The following is a 25,678-nucleotide window of genomic DNA, read 5'->3' as shown; positions in this document are numbered from 1 at the left end:
GATAATAATTAATAATTATTATCATGTGATGTGTCAATTTAATTTGCAGTACCGCCAGTACCTAATCGAAAATTATATTATTTATTACTTATAAAGTTATAGTTATTAATAAGTACCTACTGCATTATTGTTGAATCGCCATCTACATAAATATTAAGTTTATAAACCTTTACCCTGTATTTAAGCTATATGTGCTCGATAGTCGGTTTAGTTGGTAGTTATACAAAGTATACAAAAAATTTGATAATTTAAGTTTTGTAATCTATAATGTTTGTTAAAAAAGAAACACTCATTTGAATAATAATGATAAAATAGATGGACTTTTTGATTTCACCATTAATATTGTAATATAATTATGTATATAATATATATATATATTTAAATCTAAGTATGCATTTACTCATGAAATAAATTAAAAATGTAACACTATCTATTTAGCTTTGATGTAAAAATGAAAAGAAAAAGATATAAAAAGAAATAATATAGGTTAGGCAACAATAATAATAATATAATTATAATTATAATATTCTGTTATGCAAAACAATATATAATTCTTATAATGTAATTAAATATAACAGCAACAATTAAACAATAAGCAATTAAGCTCTTAAAGGATATCTAAATAAATCTTGATGACGTAATCGTAACGAAATATGTAGATATATCAATGAGTTGTTAAAGTGTCGTTTTTATAATATTTTTATAATAGTGGTTTTTCCTTAAAAATAACAATAATTTACGATTATGGTCTTTGGCCATTATTCTAGCTGAACTAATATTATAGTCAGCACGAAAAATTTGACCAGCCCATAAAAACCACTAGATTTAAAACTCCGTTAACTGGCGCCTTTTGAAAATTGCAGGAGCAACCCAAGTACCCTAGGGTGCCACCGTAGACACACTTATAACTGTATTAGACATATTAATGTACATACATTTTACAATATAGATTATGGTTTTGTATTCATCCATTGATGAAACTTAATGACGTGGAGTAATAGTGAAGGTAATCGATTATAGTAGGTCACGGAATAATGATCATTTTAGGCGTATTTTAGGTTCATTTGTAATAGTGGGAATTAATAATTACTATGTTCAGGGGGTTGCAATAGATGAATAAAAAAGATTGGAACGTAGGTGTTTGTAAAATATTTTGACAACGTTTTGTACTGTTAGGATAGAAAGATCTTTATGGAGAGTATTATATTCAAATCAGAGTATGGGGATTTGTTTATTGGATTCAGTCATTTGGATTGAAATGTTGGTGGGTTCTAGGGTTTAAGTCCAGATTATATTATTATATTCGATATGTATTTATCATCTATGCGCTTATACATTATATGCGTAGAGATAACTGCAGAAAAGCATAAGGAGGTTATCAATTTCAATTATCATTATTACGTAGATTTGTACAAATCATATCCAAATTGGCTATTATATATTGTATTATACATCGTATAATAAACTGTACACGTTGTGTATCATCTTGAAATTCTTGACACGCACTTGAATAATAATAAAATTACTTTCCGGATTTCGAGTATGCAGGTAATATTATAATAATTAATAAGTAAACATTTATTTGTTGATCTTTTTATAACAAATGAACCGTTTTAAAATATAGATTATTTTTATTAGGTATAGGTACTTACCTAGTTTAAAAATAAATAATCATTAACATTCAATTTATCTAATAATAATTTTAGTCAATAATAGTACAGATATAATATACATATACATTATGTATGATACATATTTATAAGTATATATCTATGTATATAATATATACACATAAATAATAATATATATAGTTGCATAAATATCACAGAATTTTACCTAACAGTTACAGTTACAATTTTAATATAACAAAAATCATAGAGATGTCAAGTTTCAGTGGTTTCATCATTTCCGAAAAAACTAGAGTATAACCACGCTACCATGCATAAGACAACACAGATGCAAATCATCATGAAGACAATTTTTTTCTGCAACAAATAATTAAATGGCTTTAAAAATTAATTGTATTATAAGTACTGTATTCGTTAGTATTTTGTTTAACACGTAAATTCGTTTCCTAGTTAAAAAAAAATATAATATTATTATTCGTACCACTCTCGCTTTGCTAGTGTATATAACAGCTTTTTTGGTTTCAATTTTGGCATTTTCAGCAGCTTCTCCGGCCCTTAACACATGTTGCTCTATACTATTGATTATGTCACCCTGTAAAAAAATAATAACAAGTTTACTATTAAATAACATTTTTGAAAATAAAACAATTATAGCTACAAGGAATTAGTAACGAAAATGTAATAAAATTAAAAAACAAAAAAAAATATTTAGGCCTAATATTAATATGAAAAATCTAGTTAGTGTATAATTATGTATTGTATATAGGTAGGTATTCAATCAATTAATATTCACATCATAAAGCAGTTATATCAGTTTTACTTTTTAATTTTAACATTAATTCTTATGAAGTGCACGAGCCATCAGAAATAAGAAATTACACGTGAATAGATTTTAATGATTTTCTAAAATTCTTGTTTGTATACATACGTGAAATCCATATCTTATTAATATTTTAATCGAATTTCGTAAGCACCAAATACAAGATATTGACACTTAGAAATAAATTCCTGTTATGTCTATTTAATACACAGATTTGAGCACTATAAATTACAATAGGTTAAATAGTATTATATTTATATAGAAAAAAATATAATATTATATATCATATTTATCATAATTTATTGCTGTTAAAATTGATTCACAAAAATAAATAAATCGAGTGAGTAGCGACGAACAATAAATAATTAGTTAAGACGGCTTTCTTACTAAATACCAGTAATTAAAATTTTAACAATTTAACCGTTTTAATGGCATGATTGTGATACAATAATTATTATGTGATATAATATTATATATGTACCTAAATGGGTTTGTTTAGAATTTGTTTATACATTGTATGAATAAAGACTGCACGGCACTTACAATACAATACATTGCAGCGCAGTATAATAGGTACGCACGTGTACCAGCAACTAGTTGATATTGAAAATTAGATATAGAAAGTAATATAATCTTAGACGATAGTAATAGACAATAATACGTTTATACGTTTATTACGCATTAAGAGTCGTAAATTTTTGTTATACGTTTTTGACACGTCCATGATTCTTGAATTGTGAATACATGCATAATGTACCAGATAGATTATTACAATTACATTGTATAGCAATCAGTCGACAAATGATGACAATAATAAAAATTAATTTATGTCATTTATGATAACCAGAGACGGATATAAATTATTGGGTAAGGAGATTTAAAGCGAAATTATCGTATATACCTACGCCACTGCTGCAAGACTTGGATTATACTTGGACTATATATGTACAACTAGGAAAGGTAAAAATGATATCATATTTACAAGTATAATATTTGATACTTATAATTTATATTTCGTCATACTTGCTTTTCGACCAGCATCGCCATCTCAACAAACATGTCCCGGAGCTCCTGGATGCTCTTTTCCAGTTTCATTAGTTCCAAGTGCCTGTCTTGGACTTCTTGCAACGTCCTCCTAGCTTCCAGCGTTTCGGCAATTATCTGAAAACATTAATTTATATTAATATATACGCGTACTGCATACTTGACTAAATATATAGCTAAAAAATCAAAAACAGCTCTTACGTTGCCGTTGAACACGGCGGAATAGTTGCCTTGGCTGACTAGTTCGTCGAATTGATCGTTGGATATTTCGGCTTTTGCTGCAGAAAATATATAACATGTCATAATCGAATCGACGATGGATAATGTATTAAGTCATTAAAATATATATGTTTCATTTGAAAAAAAAAATGTAATCATTCACCTATGCACACGACTTTTTGCATGCGTTCCTCGCATTTTTCTTTGTAGACGATCTGCTCGGCGTTGAACTCGGCTAGGGCTTCGACCAACATGTGTATCGTGGTGGCATGTTGGGTTTTTCGTATCCGCAACGCGGCGCTCACTTGTTCGTTGTCACCGGAAAACTCGTCTTCTTCTTGATTAATCTGTTTCTCTAGGCCTAAAAAGAAAATTCCATAAAATATTTTAAACGCTCCAATGAACACGACTACACGCTTCCAGTTTTCTTCTAGTTTCGTGGATAGGTACTTATATATTTTGATAAGCCAAATTTAAAATTTTAATCTTGGCTTTCGAACACACACACACACACACACACATATATATAATATTATTATTTTCGTGTGTTATACACGTGGCTGATTGTAATCCGATTAAATATATAAAATATAGTTTTGGATAATAAATTATAATACCGCATTTTTTTATTTACCTCGAGATTCTTACGTTTTTCCTTTGTCACTGTATATTATTTCCTGTCACGCGACTAAATGATTTTTATTATTTTTAAATATTTTAACAATGATTTCAATTAATTCTAAATTCAGTCACAAAGTGATTCAGCAATTACTTTTAAGATTAGTATTAAGTATAATTTTATTTCGGTGAAATTAGTCGAATGATTATGCAAACATTATTTATAGAAATCTACTATAATTAGTAGTTTCGTATTTAAGAAAACAATCACGCTGTCTTTTAGTTTTAATAAGCATTTATATAGAATTTGAATTAATATTTGATTATTTATACTCGTCAAATAAGTACGTACTTTTCATAATATAATACATACACAAGTATATGATATATTATGTGTTACTTAAAATAATAGTAGGTAACTAGTAAGTCAAGATGTCCGGTATATTATTTAATGAATCGCCAATGAAGGGCCTTGGCGGTGATAAAGAATATTTTTTGTGATATATATATGTGTGTACAGAATATATGACATTTCCGAAGTCCACTGTTGTTCAAGACCTTGATGCCCGTGAATCCGTTCTGGACAGCCTATAGATTACCATTTACGATTTTTTTTATTAAGGATATTACCTCGTCCATATCATGTGAATATATATATATATAATTAATGTACATAGGTACATGTGATAAAAAAAACATTATTGAGCGTTTATTATTACCGTGTCATTTCTCATTTCTATGAAATATTCGTCAAACTGTTTGATAATAAAAATAGAAGTGTGAAGTTTACCTACACCTATAATCAATATTATATATGAAAAGAAAAATTTCAAACCGAATAATATTGTATATTATTATTATTAATACTCACATTTCCATATTATGTTTATATTTATTAAACTTTTAATTTAAGGGCAGAGTTTATTAACCCGATAAGTTTATTTTATAACCCAGATAAAAAATATTCACTATTATTTTTGATCTCAAATAAAAGTTTAAATAATACTCTGTATTTCGGTAAATTATGTTTCAAAAGTTTAGTTGTAAATAATTTTAAACGAGGAATTTAACTTGGAATTATCTAATGTTATTGATATTTTTTTATAAATATTATGAATTCAAATTAAAATATTAAAATAAGTATTATTATATAAGGGTTATAAAACGTCAAAACGAATTCTAATTTAAAATGTTCGATAGGGAGTACAATATAATGTCTTAATTCAACAGTATAAATTCATAAAAAATATTTAGACATAAATCTAAATTACCATGGTGCATTTTTTTGTACATCATAATATACTATAAAAAGCCATATTTCGAAAAAGGTGGATATGATGGTTGTTACACTCAATTATATAATTAAATTTAATATAACAGTTGCATTGTTGCGTCCAAATCGAACATGATTTTGTTATTATTATACATTTATAATGTTAAAATGTATAACCTTTCAATGTGGTGCTGACTTGTTTTCCCATTTTTTTCACATTCTCCGTTTTTATATCTATATCTCGTTTCATATCTGCAAAATAAATACAATGATGACAATGTTATAATCTATATTAAACTTTTACTGTCGAAAGTACAGCTGTTCAGCTATTGCTGTGTATTATTGTTTATTAATTTATATTAATATATTAAATAAATATTATATACGACAATATCATACTTTCATCTTGCCTCGGTAGAAGTAGTAACTTTCCGTGTAATGTTCTCATTAACACTACATGCTCTTTGATTTGTCTTATTTTCAGCCGACACTGTTCGATCTGTAATATTGATGTAGTATTATGATTTGATTTATGTTGTATCAGTAATCAGTTTAAAAACAGTTCGTGTTTCAAATGAAACAATAATCGTAATAAATATTATAGATTTATACATATTATTACGCCATATTTTATTTGTTTATATATTATTATATTTTATACGATAGGTATGTTTCAAAGAAAATTAAAGTAATAATCAGACATTTGACGAAGCATCATTCATCACCAAAATATTATCTTATATACTATATATTATTATTATTTTGCCAAGGTACCTTCATAATACATACATATGTATATATATTATAATATAAATGTAGGTAGGTAGTACTCATCATCACAATGGGTATTGACTATTGAGTTTGATTAACTTTCTATTACACAAACCATAAAAACGCTCACGTCATAATTATTAATCATATTTTGATTAAATTATACAATTTTTTTTAACATCGAACTCATCTGGACATGATTATATACGTATTAACTATTAACAACAGATATATTTTAAATTATATAGTACTTGATCGAAGAAATGTTCCATGTAACCATACTCAGAGTCTTGAATATCCAGAGCTACGTTATCCACTCCTCTTATGTTATTGCGAGAATCCATTCTGTTGACGTGATTTGGAAATACATCTTCAACAATCTTTAAAAAAATTAATACGTTAACCATAAATAAAAAATACGTATATATTTAAATACGAGAAAACCAATGGAGTATAGACGTAATTTGTGAGAAGAGCTCAAAGTTTATATAAAGCTAAACGTCATTATTTCAAAACCAATATAAAGCTCAAATGAGCACTAAGATATTATTTTAAATCTATAGGTTTCCAAATCGTATACACTTTTTATAATATATGGATTTTAACTAAGCAATATATGTAGTTCACTTTTATAAATCATGTTTATGTATTTAATTAATTTTGCTTTTTAGAAAAATAATAATAATAATAATATTATATTTAACTGGCTATACTTAATATATTTAGTAGTTAAAACAATCTAATAAATTATTTTTTTATTTGTATAGTATAAAAGAACTGTATTTTATGTTTAATTGAATATTGATGTCATTTTTTAAATTGTTATTTTAAATATTAATAAATATACTTAAAACGATACAATCATAGTATAAATATATGTATTTTTTACTTGTTTTGTCAATAATTTATATAGATTTTATTTATACTCTTATATTTAATATTACAACGAACTCTAATTAAGAATTTTTTTCTAAATGTTCGAATCATAAAAGTCAATTATTAGAATATTACACAAATTTAATGATTTTACTTAATCGGTCTAACCAAACTGAATTTATAATTTATTTTGTATCTTAAAGATCGGTAATTAACTAGGTATTTAATCGTATTTTCAAATTTTTATTTCCTATTAAAAAAATTAATTAAGATAATACATTTTTTTAAATATAATATAGGTAGGTTTATAAATAATAATATGAAAATATAATGCCACTAAAAAAATATATTAATAGTTATTATAATATTTTTAAATAGTTACATAGGTAATATAAAAAAATATTATTATAATTCAATTAATAACTTATTATATTATTTTGGTAATTAATATTTAAATTAAACAGAATTATGATAGATATCTTAGACTTGAACAATATGTTTTTTTTTAAACAATACGCTTTATAGAGTGTTAGTGTTACTTGGGTGTCTTATTTAATATAAGCCATTTTCATCTTTCATGTATTCCTAATTCTCTTCTTAACTAATACTAACTATTTTCATAGTAAAAATATTTATAGATTATGTATTTTCTAACAATTAAATAAAAAAAACGACGTGCGTTTTCTTTTATAATTATAATCACTACATTTTATCTCAACTTCTAACACGTTTTAGATTTAAAACATAACAAGAACATATATTATATCATTATTTATTAATCATTATTATTAAAAAAAAATTATTTTTTTGTATACAGTTTAAATTGATCTGTTGATTAAACTATCTATCTATAATTACATTGAAATTCCCACATTGTTCTTTTTTTTTAATTAGTTCAATTTCATCTTGACATATTTATTTATAATTAAATTTGAAATAATAGCTAAGTACTATTTAAATAATCACTGGCATTTTGGTCTATTCGGGTTATGACTCATGTATTATGAATTTATGATAAATTAGAATTATATATTATTACTTTATTTTTTTAATTGAAAAATCAACGGTCCATGATTTATACGATTTAACGAGATCTTATTTTCTATTTGTCGGCTATAAAAGTTCACTGGGCATTGACGGTTTTCTTATTTTACGTTATTATTTATTATATTCAATCAAATATATGCATTTAAAAATTGTACATTAAAATTACGTGGATATTATACATTAATTTTAATATTATAAAGACATGTATAATATATTTATATATTAACATACATAATTAATATTCATAGGATTAATGTTTTGATGTATCTATTTAGATAATATGTCTTTAATTCAATAGCTTGTTAAATCTAACTGTTTAACCAAAATTATTTTATTGACTAATGTCTTGTGAAGCACGCATTAAGATTTAAGACTACAATACATACCTATACCTAATTACAAATAAATAGCAATATAAAAAAAAAAAAAACAGGTATAAATCAAAACTTAAACTATATTACTCAATATTATATGTACGAAACAACAATTTCAATTTGTACGTCTATCCGGATAAATAAATATCGTCCTCAGCGAGTAATATAATTTACGAGAATATATATTATATTATTATACACAATACACATGGACGCATGGTACCTACTATGATAGGTATATAATAATATTTATATAGATATTTCCCTTGTTTTTATATCGATGATCGCTAACCAATCACTGCAACACATATTTATATACTAACACGAATATTAAAAAAATTGTACGTTATTTTTTGGAGTATCTATGACTACATCAATGTTATCATCTTTATAATATATTTAATATTCACATATCATATAAGTAGTAATGTATTATGCTAAGTGTTGAATGTTGACGATGTGCCGTCCTGTCCTTCTACATAAAATGTTGTTTACTGGTCTACAAAACATGTTATACTATATTTAATAAAAGTATAATATAATTATGTAATATATATATATATACGGATAATCGTTTTTTTCTTTCCAGTATTTTGTGTTTGACTAATATGGCCTTTTATTCGCTATAAATTATTGTTATATTATGAATACAATAAAAATAATGTTCCTTATGGTTCCGCACTACCGAATATTAACTACAGCGGCACTCACCTAATGCAGGCCTTGAAGTCATTGTGTTAGGAAAAATTAATTGGTGCCATTTTCAACAGATAGATCAGAACTGCAGTTGGCATAACAATAAACCAATTGTGTATGTATGATGTTTGTGGTAAAAAAATATATTTATATACCTACCTATACGTAGTATATATAGTATAAATAATAATTTAAAATTTATACATAATATACGGGAAAATTGAAATTTTTATTTATAGTCAATCTACAAAGATATAGATATATTCTATCGTTGATGTGTAGATACGCCAAAATAATATTATAATGAGCACAACATACAATATATGTCCCACGTTTTATTTAATCGTGTTGAGTTTTTTCTAAACAATCCGTATGTACTGCAACGAGGATTGCCTATTCATTATACTATACAGGTAGTATTTTAGGTACCTACCTACGACACAATCAACTTTTATGAACGGCCACTATACTTGCACTCAGTATCACAGCTATAGATTTATTATCTATTTAGTTATGCTCTGTATGACTGTATATGCAATAAAAATTAGAATTATGAAGATTGTATATTTTGTTCGGCCTGTCAAAACGAATATTTACATAGTTAATCAACTGAAAATCAGCGAGAATAAAAATATTATCTTAAAATTAATTTATTTCCGTCTTAAAATACACTTTTTGTAACCGTTATGTATTTTTGTGTGTTTTCAGTTTTAACACAATTATTTATGTAATTTTAATTCAAAACCTCTTTGTTTCATCTAATAATTAAATGAAATATTTTTAATTGTGTTTTGACAGTCAGTTTTTTATTGTAGATAAGACAAGTGCAATTAAGTCACAATTATTACATATGTGTCTCAATCAAATATTTAAAATCCAAGGTTACTTTTTTACTAAATACTGATATTAATTTAATTATACAATGGGCAATTAAATGCCTATGATTATGTATTAAATACTAAATCTAAGTATAATAATAATAAAATATAATATTAAAGATTCGAAAAATAAAATTAACTTTTAAAATTATTATATAAGCAATTTAAGTATTTTGTAATTAAATGTTGAGTAAAAAGTTAGTTTTCTTACTTATGTGGTAGGTTTTTGCCACTATTGTTTGCGGTTATTTATTAATTATTAATAATGTCAGCTGACATATTATAATTAAATCTAAAAACTAACAATGATTTACAATTTACATTTATATAGTAAATTAAGTACCTATTGATAATCGGCATGTTGTACATTATTAAGTACTATTCTAATATTAAAAAATAATTATATTAAATTTATATACAATATTGAATTGAATTCGAATGTAACTAGGTATTTAAATTATCTATTTTGTAGGTTTATGAAAAAAATATGCTATCCTGTTAAAATATATTTGGATACTTTAGACAATGGGAAAATACATTATTTATGAGAGGGGTGATACATTAAAATATTATAGTATTATACAATGTTCTTACATATTGTTTTATATTGTTTAAAAATATTCATAACACCTAAAAATAACATCGTAAAAAAATACTACTTACAGCTTGTAACTCTTTCAGTCTATCTTTAATCATAATAATTGGAATAAATAAATAAAAAAAAATTATTCACTTTTGCAGCACAAACATGTCAAACAATAAAGATTACACTAGAATAGATAGGTACTAAACACATTATTATTGTGACACTGTATATTCGGCGCTAACAAACTCGAAACTGAAATGACGATACACGACCACGAGTTTTGAACGGTAACAACTTTATGTAACTCCCACTACGTATCGTACGTATTACATCGTATAAGATTATTACGAACATTATTAGTTATTACGTTTTTAATTGTATAGGTATCCATGATTCGTACATAAACAATAAAGCATTCATTGTTTAAATTAACTATTGAAATCATTGATTTTTATTCGTTATCTGAATAAAATATTGTTACAATTATTGCAAATTTATATTTTATATACCATTACGCATGTAATTATTAATTTAGTTTGAATAATTTATAAGATTTATTTATTTATTTTTTTTTATTTTTATATATTATGCTTACTAATGTATAAACATGATGGTTATTATTTATTCCCATATTATTATATCAAGAGGGTCATAGGACAACGCCACTGGAGCCGATGAATATAAATTGCCTATAACTAGTCTAGTTAGCCCTATAAAAAAAATTATTACCAAAATTATAGTCTTGTGAAAATATTAAAATATTATACCTATATAATATACCGATAGGTATCATCTACCACAACGTGTCGTTACAAGACATTTTTAATTAATGTCTGTTTTTAGAATAGGTATTTATATTATTTTTTCTCCGGAAGACGATGAAAATAACATTAATACATAATAATAAATATTTTATTGAATATTTTAGATTTTGAATGGAGTGATAAACGATGAATGTATATACATTTTTTGTAGAATTTTATGTATTTTTTTTTATTTTTGTGTCTATCATCACTCATTGCATTTTGAGCAGTTAAAAACAATTTAATCTTCAACCTCGATATATTTTTTGGTTAAAACTGCAATATAAATTACTATACTCATACCTACCTACGGTAAATCAAGTTTGTGTTTGGAGAACAAAAGTAAAAATTTATCAGTACTTTACTTTTTTAATAATAGGGAAAATAGAAGTTTCTACGCAAAACCAATATGTGACAAAATCAATTTTTTTTTTTGTAAATTGTAATTTAAAAATGAATAAAGTTCTAGACAATTTTATATAATGTTTCTAAAAGGATTTTTTATACGTGGATTGATTTTAATTTTTTTTTTTAATTTATATACATAAATAAATAATAAGTAATATAGACTGCAGACAATTAAGAATAATACCATTGACAATACCAATACCAACAACAGAACCTCAACATTTTAAATTTAGATTTTTTTGTACATAATATGTAGGTATATATTTTATTCTACAAAAGAGCTTGCTGGTGCCTACTGCCTAGTATCCTCTATATATTGTGAAGAATATTTGGTGGTAATGTTAAAGAGGATATATTTATAAAGGGGTTAGTATGGTTGATTAAATGAATTATTTTGTATTGATTTTCAGCAAATGTGTTTTCTATTCGTTATTTAAGTTCTTATAAAAGGTAACATTTTTTTGTACACCGCGGATCACATCTTATGGCGATTTATTGACTATAAGGTTTAAATTAGGGACTAGGGTGAATTTTTATAAAAATAATTTATTATTAAGACTCATATAGTCATGTGTTAGATTTTAGTATAGGTTGAAGTAGACGGTGGTATGAGTTAAGTTGTTTTTGTTTTAGTTAAATGTAATTCAATCATTTTAATCTTTTATCAAGAGTAATACCAAGGTATTTTATTGATATGATTTTAAAAATGTTTTAGCTCTAATTAAGCTATTAATAAATATTTGATAATTATGAATGTTTTTTACACACACATTACAAGATTCATAATCATAAGGCAAAGAATTTATCTATTGATATTATCTTCTGATTATCCATAGTATATTTGATAAATAAATTATTTTGTATTAAATATTTTGTGCTAAAATTACATTCTTAAGTATTATCAACTTTGTTAATTTTGTTAACTCTGTTGATTAATTTTTTATGATAGATTTATTTGAATTTAATCCAGAAAAAGAAGGTTCTATTTAATATATTTATTTCATTTAAAACAAATATACAATATAAGAATTTACATAAAAATAATATTTAGCATATTATTAAAATATAGAATTTTATTTTTCAAAATTTCAAGTTACTTGTTAAAACTTGAAATTTTATTCTAAAGATTCTAACATAGATCATTAAATATTAAAAGAACAGAAAATGTAATGTTAGTTTATTTTTAAATTTGTCAACAGAAACCTAGAATATAATATGATATAAAAAAAAAAAAAAATGGTAAGTCAATAAAAAATGTATATCATTTCAAATAATTAAATATATTATAAAATTAAAAAAATTAATAACTAAATTGTTTTGTTAAAATTATTTGGTCCTTAATCTTAAGATTAACTAGTTAAATACAAATTAACATTTAATATAAAATTCATTTTTAAATAATTAAAATACAAAACATATTAAACAATATACTTGTGTCTCTAAAATAATAGTTTGAAAAATATGAATAGGTTATCCATTTAAGATGTTATATTATATTAAAGTTAATGTAACATATATTAAATTCTATTTTTGCGCTTGTGTGGGGTTGGGCAAATACTTATATCATCAGGTGAAATTAATTCTGCTGCTTCAATCAATAAATGATCATACTGTCCATCCCTGGCTGTAGTTTCCTTAGCATGATTTGCATATTTTTTTATATAATCAATTGCTAGTTTTGTATCCACGTCATTCATGTACAGTCTATTACCCCAAGTGACAAGCACAATTGGCTAAAAATAAAATAAAATATTAATTTAATTTTAATCTTATATAATCACATTCTTTAATTTTTAGTGGAAGACTGATAACAAATCAACCCTTTGTTATTGATTACTATTATATATAAAATTTTATAGTTTTTGTTTACATCTAAAATGACAAAAACTTAAGCTGTAACTTGGAAAATTACTTATCAAATAACTAGGAAGGAATTGGATTTTATAGCATTTGCTAATTATTATAGGATACAGATAAAAATAGCAGTGTGAGCTATAAATTTGTTTTATGCACCAGGGACTCCAAATATGAAATTTATAATGCTATTTTTTGCATATTTAAAGTATTTTAGGTTTTTAGTACTATTTTTAAAGTTTTGGTGCTAGTTTTTGAAAATTTGCATAATATAATGTTTTATTTTGTATTTTTAAATGTATAAATTTGGCAAAACATTTAATCATACAGTATAACTCAGGTAAAATAATTTAATATAATATTATTTAATTAATAAATAATAATTTATTTTATTTTATTTTAATTTCCAGATAATTCTGAATAGTCGTCATGACTGATTAAAGTAATTAAAAAATTGAAACAAACATAGTTTTAATTAATTATAAATGTATATATTAGTTCATAAATAATCTTTAGTTAATAAATATAAGTTTTTTTTATTATGAACTATGAACAGAATACATTTTTACTTTTTTTCATGTTTTTAGGTCATATTATAGCACATATTTCATGTATTTTTAGTACTGTAAAATCTGAGCCCTGAAAATAACAGTCCAACGTCCAACCCATAATAATTATAATATTATTATACGCACCCGATCTTCAGGCACTAAATTATATGGAGTAATAATATGTCTGAAAAGACAAGACTTTAAAACTATTCGCATACGTTGAACTAAAACTGGATGAGTGCATGGATGATACAACATTACAACTGATCCATGCTGAAAAAAATATAAAAATATCATATGTTATGTAAAGTAATATTTAGAATAACTTAATAGTAACTAGACAGCTATTAGCTATTAATGTGATACACACCTCTAAATTGTGTAACCATCTCTGTTTTGGTAAAAATTTATATTCGCCGTATTTGGCCCAAGCAGGACGATGTGAACCACTATCAAAAATTAAAAACACATATTATATTAAAAATTAAAATTTTTAATGTTTAACATAGCATTAGGTCTTGAACCTAAAAAAATATTGATTATAATTACACTTAGAAATAGTTAAAAATTAAATTTGCAAATAAATACTTACAATGAGGGAATATCATGATTGTAAGATATTGATTCTTTCATGCATACGTGATTAGCCTATAAAAAAAAATATTGATTTAATTTTAAACAGTAAATATTGAATATCGGAGTAAAACAATTAGAGATCAACTGTTAATTTATTATTTATTTATTAAATTATGGTATAAACAATACATTATAAATGCACTTGGTTTATTATAAATATATAATATTTCACAATCACAAACAACAAGCATCAGTGGTTCAGTGGTAGAATGCTCGCCTGCCACGCGGGCGGCCCGGGTTCGATTCCCGGCTGATGCAGAAATCTTTTTGCGCGTAATTTTTAATTGATATTTTTTTTTTCACATAAAAATATTTTACAATTTAAAATAATTTTTTTTATAAATAAATTGAAAGCGAAAAAATAAATACATATCACCAGATTGTTATACGAACGACTAACTTCCTAATTTTCTCAAAATTTGTAATAAAAAATAAAACTGTCAAGTACATAACTACTTTGCTTTATAGCCGATGTAAGTGAATATAACCATTAAGTATATAGATAGATGTATTAAATTTAAAATAATGATAACAGTGTATTGAAAACCTTCTATAGTAATATTAACAATAGAGCTTAAATGATACTGATTATTTTTAATATACAAATGTATTAAACATTTCAAAATCTACAAGAAAATGCTATGTGGGAAAAAAAGATAAAATATATAATATTAACCATAATGATAATTCCAATTTTTAACTTTTCGATTTAAAAAACTTCAAAAAATTTTACTTTGTTTATCAAAACCAAGTGTGTAAATAACCTTAATTTATAGTATTTTAGATTTTTATCATATTTTGAATACATTTATGTTAAGGTTTACATACTAAATGATTCTTAATCTTGGATAAATAAGTATTTAAAATAATTTAAAATGTTTAATATAATTTTAACATAATATTAAATCTACAATCTGCATATTATACATCTTAGTGTCAAATTCATGAAGTAAATATATCACATAATAGACATCTATTAAAACTATCAAGGTTATAGTTATCATTATTAAAATATTAATTAGTTATGAGCAAAAGTGCCCATAACTACCATTAGGCAGTCTTAGGGTATAATTTATAAATTTGAAAAATAATGTTGAAATATAATGAAAAAAAAAAGATACAGATTAATTTAAATAATAATTACCACATAATATTTAGGAACGAGATCTCTATCCAATAATGGTTGAATATCAGATACTGGTAAAAAATCTTTCAGCATGCATGTATAATTGTAAAATGATCCATCCCAATCTCTTGTCAAATTCGTCTAAAATGATAAACATAAATAATAATGTGTATTGCATAAAACTGCAGAATACACAATTTAAATGAAAAAATAATAATAGTTAATTATCAATATTACGATACCTAAATCAATAACTTAATTGCTATTGTAATATACAATATTCTTCAATACTAATTTTGTATTTTTTTTTTTATGTTTAAACTTATATGTTTTTTAAGTTTCAATCAATTTATAATTTGATATACACAAATATAACAAAATTAATTATAGTAAAACCTTTCCATCGTCACACGTAGAATTTATATCCATAGATCCCATTGTCACCAAGTTTTTCTTTTGTTTCGGGGCACTATACACAGCAAAATCTTCGTTTTCTGTAATAATTCTTGAAATACTACCATAGTTTTCTCCATTTGAACGGTCAGGTAAATACCTACCAAGCCATCTATAATTTAAATATTATATTTATCAAACTACATAGAAAATTTAAAAAAAATGATTTATAATAAATTGCTAACTTTTAAATATAAGAAAATAGATTTTAATACTCTTCAAAAGTTTAAACACTAAATTTTCACACTTATAAATTTAAATTTATTCAACTAAAAAATAAAAAATATCTTTTGCTCTTGTTACAAGAATTTAATAAGCAATAGTTAATTTATTCTATGTTATAAAAATATATACATTTTAAATATACTAGTAAACAAATTAAATCAATAATATTATTTGGAAAAAAACATATTCATTTTTATTAATTAAAGACACAATTTAACAGTTATTTAGGCTTTCACCTTCCAGTTATGTCATTGTTTTTGATATACCTATATTTATACAAATAATTTAATTAATCAACAACAACTAACTTGTTGTGTTTATCGGAGTTATCAGTAGGTTTTAAATCAATAACATCAATTGACATTGGTACATCTGAAAATAAAATGTTTTATCATCAATATTTAGTATTCAATGTACAAAGCATAACATAAATTATAAATTTAAAATTCTGTGATATTTATATAGGTTGTTATTATTTTATTTTAATCTAATTTTACTGTATAGATACACGATTCATTACTTATATATTACCAATGATAATATATAATTATTCTTCATTCAGAACAATATGTAATTTAATTAGGTATTTTATGTTTTCATTGAAAATATTTATTTTTATTTACCTAAACAGTTAAAATATTATATATAAATTTAATATATATAATGTCAATGATAATTCTTATTTTACACAGACCTTAATTGATATGTACCTATAATATTTTACCATATATTTTAGTATTTAACTGATTAATATTATTACTAAATTTAACTTTACAATTTGTGCATACAAAGGCATATAATAGTGTTAATTTTCATATTCAAAAATAAAATTAGACTCATTAAACTACTCACTATGTTGCTGTAATTGAAATGAAGTTCCTTTTTCATTTGCTAAAGTGGATACCCACAAGAACAATAAATGAAGAACGCAAAAATTTGTTCTTAACAAAGACATTATATTCAGATTTTTATTAAAATTTAATCAATAACCAAACGCTGAAAAACTCAAATAAAATAAGCAATGTTAAGACATCTTCACCGATGATTCGACGAAAACAAACTAATTGTAATTGTTATTGCTCATTAGCGCTCAACTAAGCATGAAAACAATTAGATTGAAAACAACTTTCTCAAACAATTCAAAAACCAATTTGGTTGTTTTAAAATCATTAAAATACCTTATCACTTCGAAATTTGATAAACATATTGATAACAAGTTAAACGATAAGATAATCGTCAAAGCATTTATAAAAATAATTAGAATTTACAATTATAATTAAAAATATTATTTAATGAGAAAAATGCAACTAAAAAACATAATTAAATTAATTAAATCCATTATACATATTTTATTTTTGTAAAATTACTTTTATTTTCGTGTTATAGAAGTTGAGTTTGTTTTCTCCTTGGAGTATCTGCGCGTCACCAATCACCGTCAATTGAGGTTATAAACAAATCCACTATTATTTTTTCTTTCCTTGATTCTTTCACTGAAAAGTTCTGTTCGCGTTACTTCATTTAGTTACAGTAACATCTTTTTATATTTTATAATCCGGTAAAATGCCACCTAAAGGTGAAAAAAAAGGTAATTATATACATATTTTTTTATTATTACTGTTGTATTAAAGCTGCACTAAATATTTCGTATGAACATTTGATGATCCATTTTGTGCCGTCACTATAAGCACATGGCCTGTCACTAAATTCCATTCTCGGTTAATTGCATTGTATAATATTAAATAAATTCATTCAGAATGTTCATCGTATACTTATAGAAATCCCAAATCTCATTGATGTACTATACACATTTTCGTCATAATTTAAAGTTGGTCGATGCATTTGTGGCACCGATTAATGTATTAACTAATTTCAATTTTCTTATACAAATACTCAATTTTCTATTGTCTCATGTGCTACTTACATTTCTAGGTATTAAATTATTTTTGTTTGATTTCTACTATTTATTATGAACTTCAGGTATAATTATAAATCAGAGAGGTTTAATTATTTTCTGATTACAGAAATAAAAATTATTTTTTACATAGTGCATTTTAATTGTATTAAATTTATTTATGATGACTACATTAACATTGAAATAACAAAAATATACAAATAGATTTGAATTATATTTATCTATCTACCTACTTAGTAATGTTCTGTTTCTTAAATAGTTATGTTATACATATAATTTTCTAATATAACCATGCTTGAGCCTGAAAAAGAATATACATTTAAGATAAGATACTAGTTGAACTATTGTAAAATTAAAGATTTAAAAATAAGTAATTTGAGTATCAATTTGAATCATTTCTATATTGATCTTTTAAGGAATTACTTGTGCGATATACCATCAAATAGTACCAACTTCATTTAGATTAAATCGGAATTTGAAAATTTTGCTTAAAAAATAAAAATATATCAGGAAGTTTAAGACTTATGTTGGAGTAGAGAAATCAACTTTATTGTGCAACAGTTATAATCAAATAAAAAATAAAACATACTACCTATTGCGTGTTTTGAGGACCTAGGAGCTATTATAGTTATTCTAAAAATCAAATCTAAGTTAATTTTGTTATTATAATTTTCAATTTAACTTTTAACAATTTAAAAGTTTATTAATTATAGATACTTATATATATATATTTTTTAAATTTATTGTAATTACACTATGAACAATTTTATTTTTAAACTAAACCTATTGAGTTATATTGTTAATATAACATTAATCTTATTTATAGTTTGATTTATTACATATATTAGTTATGACTTACGAGTAAATTGTTTTGATAATATAGAACTATTTTGTATTGAAAAAACAGAATCTGACTAAACTGTGTATAATTAATACTTAATCGATGTTTGAAATTATGTAATAAAAAAAATGTTTTAGAAGAAATTTGGTAGTTATAACTATTTAATTTCAATGTCTAATATGCTTAAATATGTTTTATTTCATAGTTAATTAATTTATACTACCTAATCTTATATAAATGTATTAATAATATTCTTTTATGATGCCAACTATTTATCTGATTTTCTCTGATTTTGTTATTTATTTCAGCCAAACCCGCTGCTTCAGGCAGTGGTGGTGGAGATAAGAAACCATCAGGTAGTGAAAAGAAGCCTGCTGCTGCTTCATCTGAAAAAAAACCAGAAAAGAAGCAACCAGCACCTGCTCCTTTACTTGATACCAAAAAACCTGCTGAAAAGAAATCTGCAGACAAGAAACCTGCGGCTGATAAAAAACCAGCTCCCGAAAAGAAATCTGCCCCTGAAAAGAAACCAGCTCCTGAAAAGAAAGCACCAGCTGAAAAGAAAGCCGCAGACAAAAAATCTGCACCAGCAGCTGCTGAGAAAAAACCCGCTGATAAGAAGAAAGATGAATCCAAATCCAAGGCTGAATCTTCCAAGAAAGCTGATCAATCTAAACAGGGTAAGAGTGCAGACAAAGGTACCAAACGACCATCCACTGAAACTGAAAAACCTGGACCTGCTCCTAAGAAATCTACAGCTAGCAAAGCTACTGATAGCAAATCAAAGAAGGAGCCAGAAAAGGCCAAAAAAGAAGCAACCAAGAAGAAGGCCGCTGATGCACCAAAATCTGCCCCAGCCGCTAAGAAAGCAGCAGTTGACCCAGCTGCTCCTAAAGCACCTAAAAAAACTGTAGCCAAAAAGGATAAGCCCAAGTCAGCAGCTAAATCTAAAACAGGAGATAAGAAAGAAACCAAAGCTGCTGATAAAACCAAGAAACCACTTAAAGGTAAATCAGCCGCAGCTAAGAAATTAATTAAAGGAGCTGCTGCCGCTGCCGCTGCTAAACTTAGGAAAGAAAAGAAAGCTGATAGTGCCAAGGGTGTTAAAGGAGTCAAGGTTGGATCAAAACGTGATGCTGTTAAGAAAGCACTGAAGTCTAAAATTAGGGTAAATTTAAATTTAACATCATAACTAATATTATAATGAGAAAATATTGGAGGATGTTTGTATACGATTTGTTTTCTCTATAATCTGTGCACCACAAACCAAATTGAAGTTCAGAAAAACAAATCTTTTGTTAGCTTAAAAAACATTTTATTTATTAACCTTAAAGTTACAAAAAATTATCTGTGCTTAGTTCAGTTTTTAAGTAAAAGTTTACTTATAAAGTATTACAATTTAATTTCATATATATTGCATAAAAATATTTTAAACATGATAATGTATAAACAGATATGCAATTAACTTAAATATTTAAGCTAACAGTAGAAGATTGGTTCTTTTGATCATTTATTTGTCATGTTGTGGTATGTGAATCAGAGGGAGATTACAAATGGTGCAATGATATCTTCTTACATTAATATGGTCATCAATAAAATTCTTTTGATTTTTTAGACTTTGAAAGGACCCCATGGTACTAGAATTCGCAAGATCAGGTATTCTGTCCATTTCCGTCGTCCCAAGACTTTCCAACCTCCAAGGAACCCAAAATACCCAAGGAAATCTGTTCCCAAGAGAAATAGGTAGCTACATAAATTAGTTAACTATTTATCTTTTATTGCTTAATGTAATCTAATACATATGATTCAATTAGGATGGATGCTTTCAATATAATCAAATTCCCCTTGACAACTGAATCTGCAATGAAAAAAATTGAAGACAACAACACCTTAGTCTTTATTGTACATTTACGTGCCAATAAGCACCATGTAAAAGCTGCAGTTAAGAAGATGTACGATATCAATGTGGCCAAAGTCAACACTTTGATCAGGTAATTTAGAAAATATACAGGGATTTAATTTTTGTATTATTTATTTATTATATATTTAGAAGTTGTATGATGATTTAATGAGAATCTCTCAGAAAAATTAAAATTATCTTATGATTGATACAATTATGAACTGATAATTTCTAAATATACTTTTATTACTTAAGCAATATATTAAATACTAATTCATATGATGACTTATTGAGAATCTCTCAGATATTCAAAATAATGTGATTGACATTTATGTCCGTCTGATGTAAAAATATTAATTAGGTACTGTATACAATAAAAAATGATCATAAGTAATTAACTTAAATGATGACTTTGAGAATATCGGATATTATTTGTAATAAATGTTTGAAAAAATTGTTCTGATAGTTTTTGATCGAAAATATATTATTGGTAATTAGTAATTACCTTATTACTATTATATTAATGAATTAACTGTGTATAATATTCAAGGTATTTTGTTTATCAAATAATTTAGTATAAGTTGTTATATGATGACTTAATGAGAATCTCTCAGATATTAAAAATCATATGATTGACAAATATTTGTCTGATAATACATTTTGAATTCAATAATTTAATTTGATATTTAAATACTTTTTATGTAAATTATTGTTTTAATTAAATGATGAATTTGAGAATATCAGATATTACTTGTAAATTGTAATAAATGATCGAACATTTGTTCTGATAGTTTTTATAAATATATAGCTTGAGAATATTATGGAGTTAAAGATGCTATTGAGAAATTACTGTCCTTAGTTAATTTGTGTATTTACCATCAACTATTATTTATTTTTCAGGCCCGACGGTAAAAAGAAGGCGTATGTACGATTAGCACGGGATTATGATGCATTGGATGTTGCGAACAAAATTGGTATCATATAAACGCCTGATTGTTTCATATTTACTTTTATTTTAATAAAATAAAAAAAAAACTTAAAAAATCCAAATCTGTATTCTTTTTTTGCATTTCAATGTTAGTAGATTACATGTTTTAATATTAAAAAGTTTTTTGGTTCCATAGCAACTTGCTAATAATATATAATATTATTCAATGTTGTCGGTCCTTATCACGAATTCTGTGGTTTAATATAAAAGTATACGCCAAGTTAGACAGCTTAAATCGTGGTGGTTATGACGGGAGGAACTACGATCTTGATGTTGCTTGTCCGGGTTTCGTGGCTCGCGGCGGCGAAGTACGGAACGTTTTTGTTGTCCGGCTCCAACCTCGAGTGGCCGTCGGTGGCCGAGGAGAGCAGCGACATATTGTACGGCCGGTACGAACCGCGCAAGATCCTCGTGCACGGGTTCCAAATGGACGACAAGCGCGCCTACGTGGCCATGCCCAGGTTCACGAAGTCCGGCGTGCCGTGGTCGCTGGGCGTTTTCCGGCTGGACGTGTTCGATTTCGAGCCGGACATCCGGCCGTATCCCGATTACGGGAATTACGGGTCGTGCGACGGCGGTCGCACGTGCATAGTCAACGTGGTCGACGTGTACATCGAGACGGGCGTGCTGTGGGCGCTGGACACGGGCACCACCAACGTGCTGTGGAAGCCGTTGCGCCTGGGCCCGGCGCAGCTAATCGCCGTCAACCTGACCACGGACGCGGTGGTCGCCACCGACCTGTCGGCTGTCACGTGGCCGGACAGCGTGCTCGAGCACGTGGTGGCGGCGCGCACGTCGTGCGGTCGGCTGCACGTTTACGTGTCGGACGTGGCCCGGCACAAGATCATCGTGTACGACGCGGACGCGCGCAAGCTGCACACGATACAGCTGCCCGAGACCATACCGGTGGACAGCCACCGGCGCGCCGTTCTGTACTTGGCGCCCGTCACCGTGGCCGGCCGCGCTTACGTGTACTTCACGTACCGGCACAGCGGCTACATGTTCGCGCTGGACGCGTGGTCGCAGGAGAGCGTGGTTCACGGCGCCGTGTCCGAGGTGGGCGTCAAGCCGGTGGGCATGCTCGTGCTGGGCTCGGACCGGGGCACCAACGTCTACTTCCGGACGGCCGGCGGTGGCACCGACGTGTGGGCGTGGGACGTGAACCGGCCGCTGGAAGTGCGCAGCTTCGTGCTCGTCCACCGCAGTTACCTATACCTGACGCCGACCGCCGTGGTGGCCGGCTGGCGGAACGCCGTGTGGACGGTCGAGTCCAACTACGACGAGTACACGGCCGGCAACGTCGACTGCACGGGTCCCAGGACGCTGTTGCGACCGCTGAACGGCGGTGCGGCCGACGACTGTAACGAGATCGTCTTACAGTAGATGTCCGTGCACGATCGTCGACGTGTCCATCATTTAGATTCGTACTTCCGACTCTTGTTTTTGTCCTGCATTCTCCGTTGTTTTGTTTTTGTAAGTTTCGTTTCGCACGGTGATCGTTTTTCGCGTTGCCGAGTGGGTTGTGTATGTCGTAATGAGTTAATCAGTTTCGAATGCCGAAGTGGTAAAAAAATCAAGACTCTACGACAAAGTGTTATAACGTTGTCATGATCTATCATTTTGAAAATTAAATTATGATTTTTGTTCGATCATTTGATTCACTAGATCCTATGTATGATTTGGTTTTTTTTTTAAATAGATTAAATTTAAATAGATAAATTTAGCTTTCTTAGAAAACTTAATAAACAAGTTAATTGTAACTTATTTACTGATGCAATACTATACATTTTTTTCATCATTAGTATTTAAAATTGTGTAATTAATAATTCTTTAATGAGTGATTCATTTAGTCTTTCAATCTTAACTATCCTGTCTATCCTAAAATCGAATTAAACTTCCCTGTCTTCCATTTATGTATATTTAATGAAATTTTACTATTTTACTTATTTTAGAGATTAAAAAAAAAATTGTTAGGTTAGGTGACTGGCACTGTTTAAGATATAATAGTAAAGTTTAAACTTAGGATTATACTACTATAGTATGCTATCTGAGCACTTGGCGTTTATGTGCACTAGATTGAAACAATATTTATTAAATTATTTATGAATATGAAACAGAATTGCCTATATAAAACCCCTTGAATTACGATATTTCCATTTGAGGTTTATGCATTCAAGATACTGCTGTCTGCTATTGTATAATATTAATACTATTTCATCTAACAGTTCGGTATAAATAATATAAATGAAGTACGATCGGTCAGTGGTGGATTAGAAAGGGGCAGATCCATCCTTGACAGTTATATAATGTATGTAAAGCCTAAAATTTGTGTTTACAAATTTATATAAGAATGTTTGACCACCCTAAAAAAATCCTTAGATCCGCCACTGCGATCGATTAACAATAATTATCTTATGTCTCTTGACAGATTATATAATACGCCTCTATTATTGAGAATAAATCTAAAGTAAATTAATTTTGTGTTAAACCTGCAAGTAAAATATATTTTTGATGCTATTTGAAGAGTTACTCTCCATATAAAAATTATTTCATTATTAAAATTAGAACAGAATGTTACTTAAATTATTTGTAATTTAAGATTTTTATTCTCGGAAAAGAATACAAGTTTTGGGAATCATATGAATACATATTTAAATATTCAATATTGTATTATTTTTTAATTTATTTTCTAAATAAATTCTTTAAATCAAAATATAATACAAAGTCATGAACTTACGAACAAATTATTGAACGAATTAAATTAATCAATATTTAAAATAATGAAGGACAGATTTTTATAAATGAAAAATCATGTATTATTCATTAGTCATTACATACTTGAATCTAGTAATCTATATAGCATTATACACTCCACCATAACCATTGACACATACATAAAATTTTAGAGTAAAAAAAATCAAAATATCTCAAACTTAAGCTAAATAAAGAAGTATAATTATTTCAACATTTAAATAAAATAGTTATGCTATTATTTATAAGATTAATATTGGTATTGGTATATTAAGTTAATCAAAATAAATTTTAACAAGTATAGAAAAAAATATATAAAATATATTCAATTATAAGTTAATATTATTTTTTCATGGTTAGGCAAATGCTCTTTCTCTTCTCCCTCCTTACCACCAATAAC

At 26.6% G+C, this 25,678-nt stretch overlaps 4 protein-coding genes and 1 non-coding gene across 5 annotated transcripts; 3 read left to right on the top strand and 2 right to left on the bottom strand.

Moving 5' to 3' along the window:
* Positions 1-1,726: 1,726 nt before the first annotated feature.
* LOC113553144 (syntaxin-like) lies at positions 1,727-11,108 on the bottom strand. Its single transcript, XM_026956319.1, has 9 exons — positions 10,908-11,108; positions 6,625-6,753; positions 6,002-6,101; positions 5,780-5,854; positions 3,875-4,072; positions 3,694-3,770; positions 3,472-3,609; positions 2,110-2,220; positions 1,727-1,985 (listed from the first exon to the last, which is right to left on the bottom strand). Exons 1-9 carry the CDS (start codon positions 10,938-10,940, stop codon positions 1,884-1,886), a joined length of 963 nt encoding a protein of 320 aa, XP_026812120.1. The 5' UTR covers positions 10,941-11,108; the 3' UTR covers positions 1,727-1,883.
* Positions 11,109-13,433: 2,325 nt separating this feature from the next.
* On the bottom strand, positions 13,434-18,049 carry LOC113554063. The gene is made up of 8 exons (XM_026957739.1): positions 17,739-18,049; positions 17,195-17,258; positions 16,605-16,773; positions 16,227-16,349; positions 15,039-15,094; positions 14,817-14,895; positions 14,591-14,719; positions 13,434-13,774 (listed from the first exon to the last, which is right to left on the bottom strand). The coding sequence occupies exons 1-8, from the start codon at positions 17,839-17,841 to the stop codon at positions 13,559-13,561; spliced, it is 939 nt and encodes a 312-aa protein (XP_026813540.1). The 5' UTR covers positions 17,842-18,049; the 3' UTR covers positions 13,434-13,558.
* On the top strand, positions 15,270-15,340 carry Trnag-gcc. Its single transcript has one exon. It is a non-coding gene; the product is annotated as a tRNA-Gly (tRNA).
* Positions 18,050-18,331: 282 nt separating the features above from the next.
* LOC113553084 (neurofilament heavy polypeptide) lies at positions 18,332-22,589 on the top strand. Its single transcript, XM_026956230.1, has 5 exons — positions 18,332-18,471; positions 19,948-20,807; positions 21,255-21,382; positions 21,454-21,630; positions 22,440-22,589. The coding sequence occupies exons 1-5, from the start codon at positions 18,447-18,449 to the stop codon at positions 22,522-22,524; spliced, it is 1,275 nt and encodes a 424-aa protein (XP_026812031.1). The 5' UTR covers positions 18,332-18,446; the 3' UTR covers positions 22,525-22,589.
* Positions 22,558-24,118, top strand: LOC113553086 (protein yellow-like). The gene has a single exon (XM_026956231.1). The coding sequence runs from the start codon at positions 22,774-22,776 to the stop codon at positions 23,908-23,910; it is 1,137 nt and encodes a 378-aa protein (XP_026812032.1). The 5' UTR covers positions 22,558-22,773; the 3' UTR covers positions 23,911-24,118.
* The last annotated feature ends 1,560 nt before the right edge of the window (positions 24,119-25,678 follow it).

The sequence above is a fragment of the Rhopalosiphum maidis genome, chromosome 2 (genome assembly GCF_003676215.2).
Source record: "Rhopalosiphum maidis isolate BTI-1 chromosome 2, ASM367621v3, whole genome shotgun sequence".
NCBI lineage: Eukaryota > Metazoa > Arthropoda > Insecta > Hemiptera > Aphididae > Rhopalosiphum > Rhopalosiphum maidis.
This window is presented reverse-complemented; position numbering and strand designations above follow the sequence as displayed.